The sequence below is a fragment of the Oncorhynchus mykiss genome, chromosome 6 (genome assembly GCF_013265735.2).
Source record: "Oncorhynchus mykiss isolate Arlee chromosome 6, USDA_OmykA_1.1, whole genome shotgun sequence".
Lineage (NCBI taxonomy): Eukaryota > Metazoa > Chordata > Actinopteri > Salmoniformes > Salmonidae > Oncorhynchus > Oncorhynchus mykiss.
Genome location: NC_048570.1, coordinates 77,722,857 through 77,738,040, shown reverse-complemented (window position 1 = coordinate 77,738,040; position 15,184 = coordinate 77,722,857). Strand labels below are relative to the sequence as shown.

At 41.9% G+C, this 15,184-nt stretch overlaps 1 protein-coding gene across 3 annotated transcripts; it reads right to left on the bottom strand.

The window, feature by feature from the left end:
* Positions 1–7,551: 7,551 nt before the first annotated feature.
* LOC110526613 (iroquois-class homeodomain protein IRX-6) lies at positions 7,552–14,216 on the bottom strand. 3 transcript variants are annotated; one of them, XM_021607726.2, is made up of 7 exons: positions 13,684–14,216; positions 12,551–12,764; positions 12,133–12,242; positions 11,546–11,841; positions 10,533–11,267; positions 10,231–10,333; positions 7,552–9,811 (listed from the first exon to the last, which is right to left on the bottom strand). In XM_021607726.2, the coding sequence occupies exons 1-7, from the start codon at positions 13,695–13,697 to the stop codon at positions 9,769–9,771; spliced, it is 1,515 nt and encodes a 504-aa protein (XP_021463401.2). In that variant the 5' UTR covers positions 13,698–14,216; the 3' UTR covers positions 7,552–9,768. The 3 variants fall into 3 exon arrangements, with proteins under 3 accessions (XP_021463401.2, XP_021463399.2, XP_021463400.2); XM_021607724.2 differs by having other exon boundaries at positions 7,553–9,811; positions 12,551–12,814; positions 13,684–14,215; XM_021607725.2 differs by having other exon boundaries at positions 7,554–9,811; positions 10,222–10,333; positions 12,551–12,814; positions 13,684–14,215.
* Between the last annotated feature and the right edge of the window lie 968 nt (positions 14,217–15,184).

Genomic DNA, 15,184 nt, shown 5'->3' with positions numbered 1-15,184 from the left:
TAACATATTTTGCCTGTTTAAACTCATTTCTGCCTATATATTTCTACCTTGAATATAACATGCCACACAAATGTATGATTGTTCATAAGTCAGGTTAATAAAAGCAACATTATGTTGCTCTACCCCCGGCCTAATGCCCTCTTCAATACATTATCCTGTTAATACCTTGTTAGTGTACCCCTGTATAACCTTGGTTGTCTCATCTCCTCTGTACATTGTTTTGTGTCTGTTCCTGGCAGGCTTTACCATGGTGTACTAGATATGAGACAACGAGGGGGCTTTCTCCGGAGTCGTAGGAGCACAGAGACATAGTACTGGGATTGTGCTGAGAGCTGTGACATGATACACCCTGCGTGCTAGTCAAATGGAGACTCAACAGCAGGCCTTCAAGCCCAACAAATGACTGACATAAAGGAGAAGAAAACAGAAGTAGAGGGTGAGATTAAATAAGAGATGGGGGGATTATTGAAAGGCATTAAAATGACACAGAAGATTATTCTGACATCGGCAGGCAGCAGCCAGCCAGAGACAGTCTGCTCAAGGTCACCAACTGGCTGAGAATTGCCACTTCAGCAGACAAACAGAAAAGAACATCAACACAACAGGAAGGAGACAAACAGAAAAGAATATCAAGACAACAGGAAGGAGACGAAACAGAAAATAACAAGACAACAGGAAGGAGACAAACAGAAAAGAACAAGACAACAGGAAGGAGACAAACAGAAAATAACATCAAGACAACAGGAAGGAGACAAACAGAAAAGAACATCAAGACAACAGGAAAGAGGCATAACAGAAAAGAACAACAAGACAACAGGAAGGAGCCATAACAGAAAAGAACAACAAGACATCAGGAAGGATAAAGAGACTCTGTCTGTGTCCCACGTAGCAGCCTACTCCCTATATAGTGCACTCTATTGCCTATATAGGGCCCATAGGTCTGTGGTCAAAAGCAGTTCCCTACATAGGGAGTAGGGTGCCATTAGGGACTAAGACTGTGTTTGAAGCAGGTACAATGTGGCGATTCAGCCTCTCCAAATGAGAGATTATCTTGTAGTTGTTCTGTCCCTCCATGGGGTTCTCTTTTCCAATGTTCCCCCTTTGTGTTCTTCTCATATCTTGTGATTGGAACTTCTTGACTGTTTCTATTATCGTGTGTAGTCCATCACCAGTGCAGCCTTTCAACACATTACAACCAATGTGACATTTGAGAACCTTGCAGACGTGGCCATATAGAACCATCTAGAGTGTGAGGATGATCTAAGAGAGCGTTTAAAACAGACCCTTTAGGTGCTGTAGTTTAATACCACTATAAAACAATGTTTCTCTTGTGCATAAAGACCCCAATCCCCAGTTTACATCTAGGCCACTCTTTGTAGCCCAGCCGGGCCCTGTCATTGCGTCAGTATGCAACACAGGCATTCAGAGTTATGAAAGCACCGTTATTAGGCCTAGTTACAGGGTGACCCTCCACATAGTATCACTGTTCTCCCATTCACAATGACCCAGAAGCTGAACTGAGCTGAGAGATGAGCGATGAGAGGAGTGAACATATTGTACCCAGCCACAGAGGAGGCCTATATTCCTATAGAGTTACACTATGTGTCAGGTCAAAGGACTCTTCAAACCCCTGTTCCCAGTCTCAGAGGGGAGGCCAAGCAGAATGCCACCAGACCTGAGGACCCTGGGTAAGTTCCATATGACACTCTATTCCCTATGGGCCTTGGTTAAAAGTAGTGCACTATATAGGGAATAGAGTGTCATTTGGGACACAGAGCCTGTCCCTGGGAACCTACTGTATTGGCATAACCCTTTTGCCAAGTTCCATTTGGTTAAATTAGGATCAGAACAAGGACACTGAAGAAGGGGGCAGAGGGGTGTCCTAGTAGGCCAGTGTACCCAAAGGACAGCCCTGGGTCTGACGATGGTGGAGTGGATCAGTGGAGAGGATCAGAGGAGAGGATCAGAGGTCTCTGTTGCCTGAGTTTTAGACCGGCATGGAGCAGTGGGTAGTGAGTGGACGTGGGCCAGGAGAGGTGCAGGTCACCCAGGGGGCATAAGATGCAGCAGGGGTCGCGATGCAACGTCTATTCCTGAGCCGCACAATGCCAGCTTTTCATCTCTGGCTCCGGCCACTCCGCGAGCCCCATAATTATCTTTGACAAAACTCATTAGCAGAGACCTTGTAGCGACATCGGCGATCAGGAATTTCATGGAGGGAGGACATGCACCGAAACAATGTCCCACACACATTTCATGGCGCCCTTTGACAAAATGTAATGAAGTGTGTATATTGTCCCCCTCATCAACATTTGAACCCTGAGCCATCAGCACAAAGACTTTGTTTATGAGCCCTCCGAGCCCAGCGTGGGACACATCAAATGGCACCTCCACTTTGGCTCTTTTGTCAGGCCCAGGGACAAATTGTTGTTCTGGATGTTATTGTTATTATGGGTCTTATTAGTATGAATTGGCCGTTGCTGTCATGTCAGTTTGATTCATCTTCCATAGGGTGATTCCAAGCCAGGAAGACCCGAAAATATTTTTGGTGTCTCAGATTGTTCTGGCAATTCTCAAAGGAACTTATTTGGGAGGAAGGATGTTTGATACGCCTTATAGATTTTAGAAAATCATAATGAAAGTGACCATTTTAGGAACCCTTTTCATTTAGTCAACATTCATTTAGTCAACATTAAAATGATTAATATAAATACCTCAAATGTACCCTTTTTGATTTAGCTTATATTTAGACATATTGTTTGGAACAATATATACTTTCCATAGTGGGCTCTCTGCTACTTTTGAAGATGTGACCCAATTTATACATAGAAATTGACATTGTAGGTAATTAACCAATCACATTCCTAACACTTGTTATTGATGGTGACACCATTCACCAGATTTCAGCAGCCGCTACTCTAAAGCCTTTGGATGCCGTCTACCACAGCACCATTTGTTTTATCACAGGGGACAGTTTTAATACTCGCCACTGCATCCTGTATCAAAAGGTTGGCTGGTCCTCATTAAAGTCCTGTAGATCAATTCATTACTCCCTGTTTGTTTACAAAGCTCTGCTACACAAGCTTCTAATTTACCCAACTTCATTGCTAACGTATAAAAGAATGAGCTACCAAACCCGCTCGCAGTATTGGTTAACTCTTGAGGTCCCTCTGGTAAATCCTCCTTTAGTTTTAGTGCCCCCGATTGTTGGAATAACCTGCAAAGTTCTTTGCATCTTGATACCCTGGTGCCGCTAGGGCAGTGTTGAATGAATTCATTGAGGGTTGCAGTTGTTTCGATTGATTGTAGTGTTTTCTTAGTTGAAATTGTGGTGTTGAAGTTATGCCTATTTGCATTATTCTTGTTTTAATTGTAATGTATATTGTTCTTCCTGTTGTGAGAAAAAGTTTTTACTCAGGGCACCATTGGGGATGAGACCATGGTCTCAATTGGGCTACTAAAATAAATTAAAGTTAATAAAAATAAATACTAAATTCAGCAAATCACCATTCCTTTGAATCCATTTTCCCATTCACTGTGTTGGTGGTGCTCATAAAATGTATCGCAACTTCAGTAGTAGCAGAGCACCCACTGTGTACATTTGATGTACTTGTAGAGTATATTGTTTAAAACGATATGTCTAGAAATGTATCAAAAAGGGTACTTTTGAGATAGTTATATTAATACTTTTAATGTTGACTAAATGAATGTGAACATTTGTATTTCAGAATCTAGACATACTCCATATTTGAGATAACACTATAAGAAGTATAATGACACCAAGATGTTGTCTGTATCATGTACAGTTCACAGATCATAGGGTTTTACAGGAGACATGTATAGGTCTTAAAAGGGGTCCTAAAATGGTCACTTTCATCATGATTTTCTAAGAACTGGTTTGGGATACAAATCTTTATTTAACTGGGCAAGTCAGTTAAGAACAAATTATTATTTACAATGACAGCCTACTGGGGAACAGTGGGTTAACTGCCTTGTTCAGGGGCAGAACGACAGATTTGTACCTTGTCAGCTCAGAGATATGATCCAGTAACCGTTCAATTACAGGCCCAATGCTCTAACCACTGGGCTACATGCCACCCCATCTAAAACCATCCTTCCTCCCAATACAGAGAGACACATAGCTCATTGAGGGGACGCTCATGTGATGTGCTGATGGATGGATGGGATGGATGGAAAAGCCTGATAGCCCACCTCCTATGCAAGTTAACCCTGCGTTGACCTTTGGCATCATAGCCAGCATAACATACTAGAATGACAGGCATTGTTAGAGAGGTTTGTCCCTGTTATAATCATTAGGTGGACTGAGTTGTGACAGGAAAATAAATGATAAAACTCAGGTAGAATATTTGCACAGCTTGCTTATTTTATCTAACTAGGCAAGTCAGTTAAGAACAAATTCTTATTTTCAATGACGGCCTAGGAACAGTGGGTTAACTGCCTGTTCAGGGGCAGAACAACAGATTTGTACCTTGTCAGCTCTGGGACTTGAACTTGCAACATTCCGGTTACTAGTCCAAAGCTCTAACCACTAGGCTACCCTGCCCTGAATGAAATAGCATATAAATACTAAATTGACTCTAATGCTATCTGCAACGTAATGAACCTATGGATAGCACTCTGACTGTAGACAGAAATAGACTGTTACTTCAAGGGAAATAGAAAATGTGTACCCATGTAGATAATCCAAAGGACTTGTCCTTGAACCCCTATGAATGAAGTGCTAAAACTAGCCTAACACATCCCTTCCTCTCCTCTCAGTCCAAAAAAATAGACAATTTACCAGAGCCTTCTCTTTCCAAGATATGTATCTAAATCAAAATCAAATCAAATGTATTTATATAGCCCTTCTTACATCAGCTGATATCTCAAAGTGCTGTACAGAAACCCAGCCTAAAACCCCAAACAGCAAGCAATGCAGGTGTAGAAGTACGGTGGCTAGGAAAAACCTAGGAAGAAACCTAGAGCGGAACCATGCTATGAGGGGTGGCCAGTCCTCTTCTGGCTGTGCCGGGTGGAGATTATAACAGAACATGGCCAAGATGTGCAAATGTTTTTAAATGACCAGCATGGTCAAATAATAATAATCACAGTAGTTGTCGAGGGTGCAACAAGTCAGCACCTCAGGAGTAAATGTCAGTTGGCTTTTCATAGCTGATCATTGAGAGTATCTCTATCGCTCCTGCTGTCTCTAGAGAGTTGAAAACAGCAGGTCTGGGACAGGTAGCACATCCGGTGAACAGGTCAGGGTTCCATAGCCTCAGGCAGAACAGTTGAAACTGGAGCAGCAGCACGGCCAGGTGGACTGAGGACAGCAAGGAGTCATCATGCCAGGTAGTCCTGAGGCATGGTCCTTGGGCTCAGGTCCTCCGAAAGAGAGAAAGAAAGAAAGAGAGAATTAGAGGGAGCATACTTAAATTCACACAGGACACCGGATAAGACAGGAGAAATACTCCAGATATAACAGACTGACCCTAGCCCCCGACACATAAACTACTGCAGCATAAATACTGGAGGCTGAGACAGGAGGGGTCAGGAGACACTGTGGCCCCGTCCGATGATACACCCGGACAGGACCAAACAGGCAGGATATAACCCCACCCACATTGCCAAAGCACAGCCCCCCACCACTAGAGGGATTTTCATTGGCCAGCTAAGACTTAAAAATATTGAAGCCAATGTCAAAAGGCCATTGGCCTAGAAAAGGCCTTCAGTAGGAAAAAGCTTGACAGCAGGAGGTTAGACTGACTGCACACTTGTGGGTAAATCAAGTGTTTTATCTAATCTGGTCACCAAGTGAGGCCTGCGCTCTACACGCACCGCGTATAGCCTGCCCTGCATCTCTCTTGACACCGCAGCATGTCTCTCACTCATACAGCGTTTCCCAAACTCGGTCCTGGTGACCCCAAGGTGTGCACACTTTGTTTTTTCCCCTAGCACTACACAGATGATTCAAATAATCTTCTCCTCATCCAGCTTTGATGACTTGAACCAGCGGTGTAGTGCTAGGGCAAAAACCAAAAGCTGCACCCTTTGTGGTCCCCGGGACCGAGTTTGGGAAACGCTGCTCTAATAAGAGATGCTTGAGGCATTAAGTAATGATTTCTCAAATCTCAGAGCCGAAGATAAGACGGCCATTTTGTCAAACCTATTTAAGTATTCTTGTTTACTCTGAATCTTGTTTTTCATTTTTTTTCCCTTTATCATTAGAGATCAGGCTACCCAAAATCTGTTTTGGATTATGGAAGAGGCCTAGGCTACAACTAACCCCTCCCCAAATGAAAAAGTAATCCGGAGGGTGGGAGGAACAAGTGTATTATGAGATGTATTAAGGCGATTTAGATGTGCAAATAGGCTACCTAAGGAACTTATTATTTTTACATACATTGTTTACGAGGACATATATTTCATTTGAATAAATATGTCTACTCAAAGATTAAAGATGTTGCACAAACATCCCTCTCATATTCGCCTAATACTCACATCCGAAATCAAATAATATTTTGCTTGAGCTATTTGGGGAATTTGTTTTGCATTGGCCTATAGCTTCACACGCATTGCTCCCCCTCAAAATAGATGTGTATGTATTTGTGAAAAACATGCACTTTGTGTTCTTTTATTATGTCAGAATCCTACCTGAAAACTCAACCAGCCTCATTTAGGCAACAATGAGGCCTCCTCTAGTCGTTCTGGGTTAGCAGCGTGTAAACAGTGTGTAAAACTGACTTATTGATCTAATAGCTGCAGAAGAGAAGACAGACGCGGGATGAGTTGAGTCCACGCCATTATCCATGCTTTGCTTTCCCCCAGGTATACCGGTATAGTGGTAATCCCAGTGCCCATGCTTTGCTTTCCCCCAGGTATACCGGTATAGTGGTAATCCCATTGCCCATGCTTTGCTTTCCCCCAGGTATACCGGTATAGTGGTAATCCCAGTGCCCATGCATCATTACCTTCAATAACGTTTGGCATCTTTTCTTTACAACCCCGTTTTAATGAACTTTCCGCAAAATATGTAATACACAGCTATAGCCCACATCTTAATGCATAGGGATCCATCGGTGAGACGCGTGTCTATGTGGTAAGTAATAGACGTATTATTAAACGAGACGAGGGAGATAATATTGTTTTAATGTCCTCGATCATATAGCCTAATGGACGCATCTTGTTTTTGTTAACGACTTGAGGTCTGTATGAATCTATAACGGAGAAAAATCACACATAATAGCCTAGTAGTCCTAGCAGAGAGCTGTCATCCATGACGCTCACAAAACATGACGCAATATTATATTGGCAGCACAATGAATTTGCAAAACCCTTTTTTTTTTCATTAAACATTAATAACGGGATCTTTAAATTTGTGTCCATGTTATTCGCTCATCTTGCCCAGGCTCAGATTTGTTTAATCAAAAGAGTATTCGAAATATGATTCCCCAAGATTATATTTGGAGAGATTTGCCGAAACATATCTCGCCTGGCTGTATGGACAGATTGCATTGAGTTGGTGATCTGGATGGATAATCGGAAATCACGGTCGGTTGACCTTTAATAAAAGAAAACCACGTATCTGAACTATCAGCAGATGTTCATCACGCACCTTCATTCTATCTGGCCTCGTGGGCAAAGATTCCCTTTAATTTATTTTGACGGGAAGGTTGTCTATATGAAGAGATGGAAATAGATTAATTGTCCTGAATAGTGTGGCAAAGTAGGCCCGTTTGATGACACATATTCTATTTTCTAAAAGTGTTTTTTAAGAGTTGATGTGTGCCTTCTGCTTATCTGTACATTCTAGAGGAGGTTTTATGTTATTTCAAATTCTCAGTCATATTCGATAAAACAGAAAGAAACGTAACAACATTGTTATTACGCAGGCCTCTATGTAGGTCTATTTTGTGTGTGTGGATAACGCAATAGGTCTAGGCCTACCTGTATGTATATAATTTGATTACTAAATGCAAAGTCCATTGTTAAGACCATACCATCTTAATTCATAAGAGACTGAGAGGAGACGATTGGAATTAAAGAGCTCTAAATATTATGTTATTATTGTCCTCATAATTCCTCATCACGATATTTCCTAGGGAATTACGCCAAACCCTGTTACATTGAAGTCACACCATTGCATGCATTACTGAGGGGTCCCCCATCCCAATCCCCATCCATAGGCCGGGCCCACAACATTGACCACAGCTCCTTTCAATAGACCTAATACGATACCTAATACTCTTATTACAAGCTCTAATCCTCCAAATCCGACCTGCAATAACGTGTATCTTTTGGTGGCTTAATTTGCATGCCTCTAAACTGTGGGTCATTCGCTGCAGGTCACACCGTTATTTTGGTTTATTAAGTAGCATTTCTTTTGGTCCTCTGATAATAAAGTCTGGACAATATCCATCTCAGGCTAGGCCCACATTTCTGCATTGCAGTTGAGTGTTTTCAACAACATTTTGTTTAAAGGTTTTTCGAGTTTTCTACTGTGGAGTGAGCAATATGCTATGCGATATTACATGTCATGCATGCCCATAATCATGTAAAATATAATCTATTAACTTTCTTATAATTTTCTGAAAATAACTGACTTCAAAGTTCAAGTTGACAGGAATAAGAAACCAGTGCTTTCGTGTTAGTAGTTTTACGCATGATGACAAATCGCTTAGTTTTACTCACAGGCCTAATACTTGTGCTAATACTCATGTGTTATATCAATCAGTTATACATGAAAAAGTTCAGGCAAAAACAGTAGAACCAAAGTCTAACCCACACAAACCATGTGAATGTTCCTTTATGGGTTTGATACTACAAATGACCTTTTAATTAACACAAGTAAATTATTGCAGCGGCTCCCTACACAGCAGACAAAGCAGCATTCATCCCGTATTCCTGCCTCGTTGCTTGTCTGAACAGTAACAAAGTGTTTGATGCCAGAACTGATTAGATAATTACAATGGAGAGATGATGTCCCCTTTCTTCCTGGCCTTGTAACGTTCATTCACGTTCTCTATTGAATTATGACCTTCCAACAACGTTCCAGTATTATTCTCCACGTTAAGAAGATAAACTTTGATCTAGTGCAACAGTCTCAAATGTTTTAATTGGCCGATTAAACCAATGTTAATGTTCTGGAAATAATATTTACACAAAAACGAGGAGTTCCTGAAAAAATTCATTCTTATAAAATATTTCATGAATGGCAAACACAGAATAAGCTCACAATTATCTTTGAGATGAACACAACACAATCAACAATTTGTCCAGGTCGACACATACGCAATAGACAATTCCGATTACAACTCGATAAATCCCACTCTTTTAGCGAACAGAAAGACCAACAACAAGCTAAGTATTTCTCCCTTAAATCAGGTAAAAATAGCACACAACCACAGTTGAAACAATACATACATGTAACAAAATATTTAAATGACACATACGAAATAAATACATGAACAGATGAGAATCAAATAATAAATACACAAATAAATCAATAACATTGCTACACTACGATTGCCCTTTGCATACATCATGAATTGACCGTCAGTTCCCATACCGTTGCATTTCAAAGTCTTGCATAAAGTCATCGTCAACACAATAAAAACAACGTTGTGCAAAATCATGGCAGCTTCCACAGTTTGGACAGGGCTCATCGAGCTTTGACTGCGGAGCGCCGCAGTTCCCAGGTGTAAGGTAGGTAGGATGTCCGGTGCTCGTCGTCATCCCAAGTCTTTATAGTGCATAGCCTAATACCGGCTAAATAAAAGTCCCACTGTGTAATGACTGCGTGTCCATCAACCTAAGGGGCAGAGAGAGGAAAAAGAAAAGCTCGTTATTTATTGATATCCATTACAATATCAAGCCTCGCAAAGGAACATACCTTCTAATATAAAACCATCAGTCAAATGTAGAAGTATGTGCTTAACTATAGACGGACATATGTCTTCAGGTAATCCAATAATATATTCACTTTATAGACAAGATCACATATGTAATACCATCAACCTGTGTTAGTATAGAAAAGTTACAGTACAACTGGTGTAATCCAAATGATTGGATTAGCAGATGATGGTTAGGTTGAATGATGTACAAGTTGAATGTGTGTGTGTGTGTGTGTGTGTGTGTGTGTGTGTGTGTGTGTGTGTGTGTGTGTGTGTGTGTGTGTGTGTGTGTGTGTGTGTGTGTGTGTGTGTGTGTGTGAAGGCTCACCTTCCTCACCTCTTCATAACAGGTCTGAAGGCAGTGACCTTGTCATCCTGCAGGGTCACACATGTGTCACTGAGTTCCGAGGGCTCTGTCTCTGCCTTCCCACTGGAGAATCCTAGACAACAGAAACCACACTATAAGAAACTTGCAGCAGCCAGGTCATTGTATAGCGTTTATTTGTAAATATTATTTTTGATAGCAGTGAAACAAATGTGCATTTCTGAAACACATTTCAACATTGTATAACTTTACACGGGTAATTTCACAATTACAGTCGTTCAAAAATGAACACAAGTGTCACAACACGTACATACCTTCAATAGTGGAGTACTGGCATGAGTCTGAAAGAGCAGGATAGGAGGAACAGTGCAGTTGGAGGGCCTTGTGGTTGTAGCCGCCTGCACTATAGACCTTAGATTGCAACAAGGGGCCCTCCTGGAAAGGGTTCTCAGCATTGGATATGTTAGTAGGATCCTGGAGGCCCCTGAGGGGCCCACACAGTCTGGTACCAGCCACTGGTAGCCTGGTCCCCTGTAGATGGCAGTCTCCCAGCATGCCCCCTGTCCGGAGCTCTGGGGCCCCGTGGTGAGCAGAGCCCAGGATGACCCCCGTGGCCGCTGTACGCGCCAGAGACCAGATCCTTGGTTTGTCCCGGTCCGACACCTCGAAGTGTGACAGGGACACAGTGTGAGTGCCCGTGGGGATGGTGGTGGTGGTGGAGGGGGGCTTGGACGTCACCAGTGGATCAAGGAAATCCGAGGGCATGGTGGGTAGAGAGGGCAGGGTGGGTAGGCTCTTGATACCACATGGGAATGAGTGGTGGAAGCTGTTGGGCAAGGAGAGGGAGAGCTCTGAGCTGCAGTCTCTCTTTGGAAGGCCTCCAGAGCCAACACCACCACTGGACATGGCCCTGTGGAGGTCCTGCTGTTCCTCAGGGCCCCTGGGTGCCATCTTCTCACAGTCACTGTCCAGCTTGTCACAGTCCTCGTCCTCCATGTCCTCCAGGTCACTCAGATGAAGGTCTTTCTCATCTTTACACTCACTGGAATCTGAATGATGAAATATACAGGAATATTACTGGTGATATTAGGAGTAGAAGCAGTATAATTTTCACTGGAATCTGAATTGTCAAATACACACAACATGATATGTGGAATAGTAGTTATATTCAGGAGCAGAAGAAGTAATTTTGATCAATTCACAGTTTGTTGTTATTGTAGGTGATGTGGATTAGTTTAAGAGGAAGCAAGCTACTGTAAATCGTTGTGAAAAAACATGTTTTTTTTAAATGCTTTGCTAGATGGAAGAGGGAAGAGAGGATGTGTACCTTTGGTGACACAATCTTGGTCACTTTTATCCAGGTCGTCCTTCCTGTCGTCCCCAGCCTTATTCTTTGGTGACCAGGTCATCTTGTTCTCCTTCTTTAGCCTCCTCCTGGCGTTGGCGAACCAGGTGGAAACTTGGGTGAGGGTCATTTTGGTGATGATGGCCAGCATGATCTTCTCACCCTTGGTGGGGTAGGGGTTTTTCCTGTGCTCGTACAGCCATGTCTTCAGGGTACTGGTGGTCTCACGTGTGGCATTCTTCCTCCTGGCTGACCCATTAAAGTCCATAGTCCCATACCTGGTAGTAATAGCAGACAACACATTAGCCATTAGCAACATTAGCATATAAGCTCATAAACTATTCACCCATACACATGGCACTCCTGGAGTGTTGTCTGAAATATGGACTATACAGCTCTGCTCTATCTAGCAGTATAGAGCTGCATAGATTGTGACCTTTTGCTCTGGAGGTGTGAGATTACTTGAATGTAAGTTATTACTCATGACAGGGCGCTATATGACTTTATTACACTAACAAGGAATAGCTGAGCTGATGCACTACAGATAAGGAAAGTGTGGGGTTGCGTACCTGTCATATTGGTACTGGCCCAGTGAGTGGTCATAAGGATAGTAGGTGGCAGGTTGAGTTATGCCAGAATGCAGAGTGCCTGTGCCATCCTTCATTTCATACTGTGGATTCTGAAATAAGAAAACAACTTTATGAAGCACTTAGGGAACTTTATTTGTTTCTAAATATTGGAAACAAAGTTGATGTACATTTTGTGCTACTTTACTCCCTTCCAAATTGAAACATAATAGGCTACTGGTAGCCTAAATATGAGTATTTTTTTAAACTGCAAAGTCTATTCGACCCATCCATCAGGCAGGCAGGCTACTCAAAGTCATTTCAATAACGAAATACTTGGAGAGTAATTTTGATCAGCATCCATCTTGATCGATCGCATCCCAGCCACCCCCAATCCTCTATTAGATTAAACGGGATTTACCAGAGATGAGTAGATAGCAGCGGAGGGCTCGGCGCTGTAGGGGAAGTAGCTGGCATAGTTCTGGCTGGCGGCGGCCGCGGCAGCGTAGGGCGAGCTATACATCCCTAGTGCCGCGTTGAGCTCTGTCCGTGTGCTGGCCAGGAGCCGGTTCTCGTAGGAAGGGCAGCAGAAGGTAGCAGGAGTCTGGGTACCGCTCGTCCCGTCAGAGACCGACCTGGAAATCGAATCGCAGCAAGTCGTACTGGGGTTTGCCGACACGAAAAACTGCATGAAGAGAATTGTGGATTATAGACATGTCATTCGTGTTTCGTGTATGAGCTCTGTTATCTTTATATCTAGAATATATTTTGATATGGTTTTGAGATACAGGACAATTCAGGTAAGATGGAGACTAGATATAAACGCGTGCTGTGAGTCTGCCTAATTCGATTAAAAGTTTTAGAATCGCATTTGACATAATATCCAGGTGAAATCATAAGGTACCATTTTGGAAATAATGTGTTTCAGTTAATTTAGCTTTTTTATTTTATATAAAAGTAATTCCCAAAGTATTCATACACTGCCCGACTAAGCTATTGTAGGCTACTGAAATTTTATGAAAACAAAGGATCTAAAACTTTTAATACTCTTATAGGAAAATAACTTATTTCTAGTTGAATGAAAGTTCTGAGAACTTTTATTGCATATATTTGTCCAGTTGTCTCCAAACAAATATATTTAAACGATAAATCCGTACGGCTACTTCACGTTTTCTAAATAATAGTTATTGTCAATACCAAATTCAGACATCTCTGAATGAAAGAGAAAGTTGGGAAGGTTCACTGTTAACTTCAGAGCGCAATTAGGCTACACAACGGAGCTATAGCGTAGTAATAAACACAGGTCTTTTGTCATATCAAAACAACACGTGAGTACATTCATAATTCAATTAAATTGGACCTGTGTTTATGTCTGTCGATATTTTGATTAAACAAAAGCGTCACTTGAAAATAGCTGTCAATATTCTGAAAGCAACCATTCAGTGCTGCATCTAGATTATAGAGTGAGCTGTTCAAATTAAAATGATGCTCGTTTGTTTACATATTTGTCACTTAGAAATTGAGAGAGAAAAAAGCACGTTGATATTGTCTTACCTGTGAAGTTGCATTATAAGGATATCCAAACTGAGAGAAAGACATAGCTGCTTCTTTTGTTAACATCAGGAATATTCTTCACCCTTGATCGATTGTAACCAATTCTACTTCAAATCCACCTTCTTACACACATTTCCACGCACGGCCTCTCGCTCAATAATAGATGATTGCACTTAGGAGGGAGAGTTGAGGCTGGTACCAACAGCCGCAGATAGTTTTATATATGAATAATCCCCCGAAGGAAATGATAAGAAAATGAAATTACGCGTCATTAAGTACAAAAATGGTTGTTGTATTAGCTGAAGAAGGCTTAAAGGATAACGTAAGACTTGCAAGATATGGACTCTGCTTGTGCTATTATTTGTGCCTCTATAGTTCTTTAGCGTTCACCCATGCAAGGGTATCAGTGTGACGTCATTGTAATCCCGGAACGACAGGACAGCAAGGATAGAATAATGTCTTTGCCAATCACATCTAACATCGCGTTTTCTTAAGGTGTTCTGTGCACTCCCCGTGTCCCCTCGGCTTTGTGCAGTGGTCTTCTTCACTTGCTTCACTGATAAGAGTATGAAGGAAGGGGGTTGTTCTGGTACAGTTGTGGAACTGTCAGATAGATCAAGGCTCTTGATGCGTATCATGTCCAATTATAAAATAATACCAACTGAAATGACCACCGAGCATATTTTGTTATTACTATGCATAGAATAATACATATTTATTTGGACAATATTTGAACCGAAAGCCTTCAGTTGTGTTTTCTTTCATTTGGGATATCTGATTCTTTGCTATTTCTTATCAGCATCTTCATCATAAAATAATCATTTTGGTTAGTTAGTCTTATGTGCTCACTTGAACAATAATACATATTTATCCATACAAAAAAAATCTTAATTTGAAGACACTATACCTCACTCACTTATTCTGTCTTTTTACATTGGGATTTGCGGATTATGAATATCTAAAAGTGAAAAAAAGTGAACACCAGTGGATGGTCGTGGATTTAACGCGTTTTTACGACCTCTGTGCGCCTCTATCTGTCCGGTCAGAGGTGTAGGACCGAATTAATGACGATGATGTTCCCATCTTTCTCTATTAGAGAGAGAGGAGGAGAGAGAGGGGGGGGGGGGGTTGATTCAGGAGGAGAGGATCGGTCCCAGTAGGAGCGGATGGAAAGGCTTTGGCAGGTCAATAGACGAGTGATGGATGCGTGCCTGGAGACCTACGTGACCATTACGCGTAATGCGTAATTGCATCAATTAACAAATGGATACATGCCCTTGTTTAACCAGCAAGTTACACAGTTTCTGAGTCTGAAATGGCACCATATGCCCTATATAGTGCACTACTTTTGAACAGGGCCAATAGAACTCTGGTCAAAAGTAGTGCACTATATAGGGAACAGGGTGGGACGCAAACACAGTGAAACTATGCCTTTGAGGTAAAACCCGAGAGCTGTGTGGAAAAAACGACGTGGAAAACTCTGCGCTCTCAATTCTAATTA

Coding starts and splice junctions, on each gene's coding strand:
- LOC110526613 (XM_021607724.2), bottom strand. CDS start 13,749: ATGTTAACAAAAGAAGCAGCTATGTCTTTCTCTCAGTTTGGATATCCT. Junction 12,243..12,550: donor CTGCTATCTACTCATCTCTG/GTAAATCCCGTT, acceptor TTCTTATTTCAG/AATCCACAGTATGAAATGAA. Junction 10,334..10,532: donor CCAGTACTCCACTATTGAAG/GTATGTACGTGT, acceptor TCTGTTGTCTAG/GATTCTCCAGTGGGAAGGCA.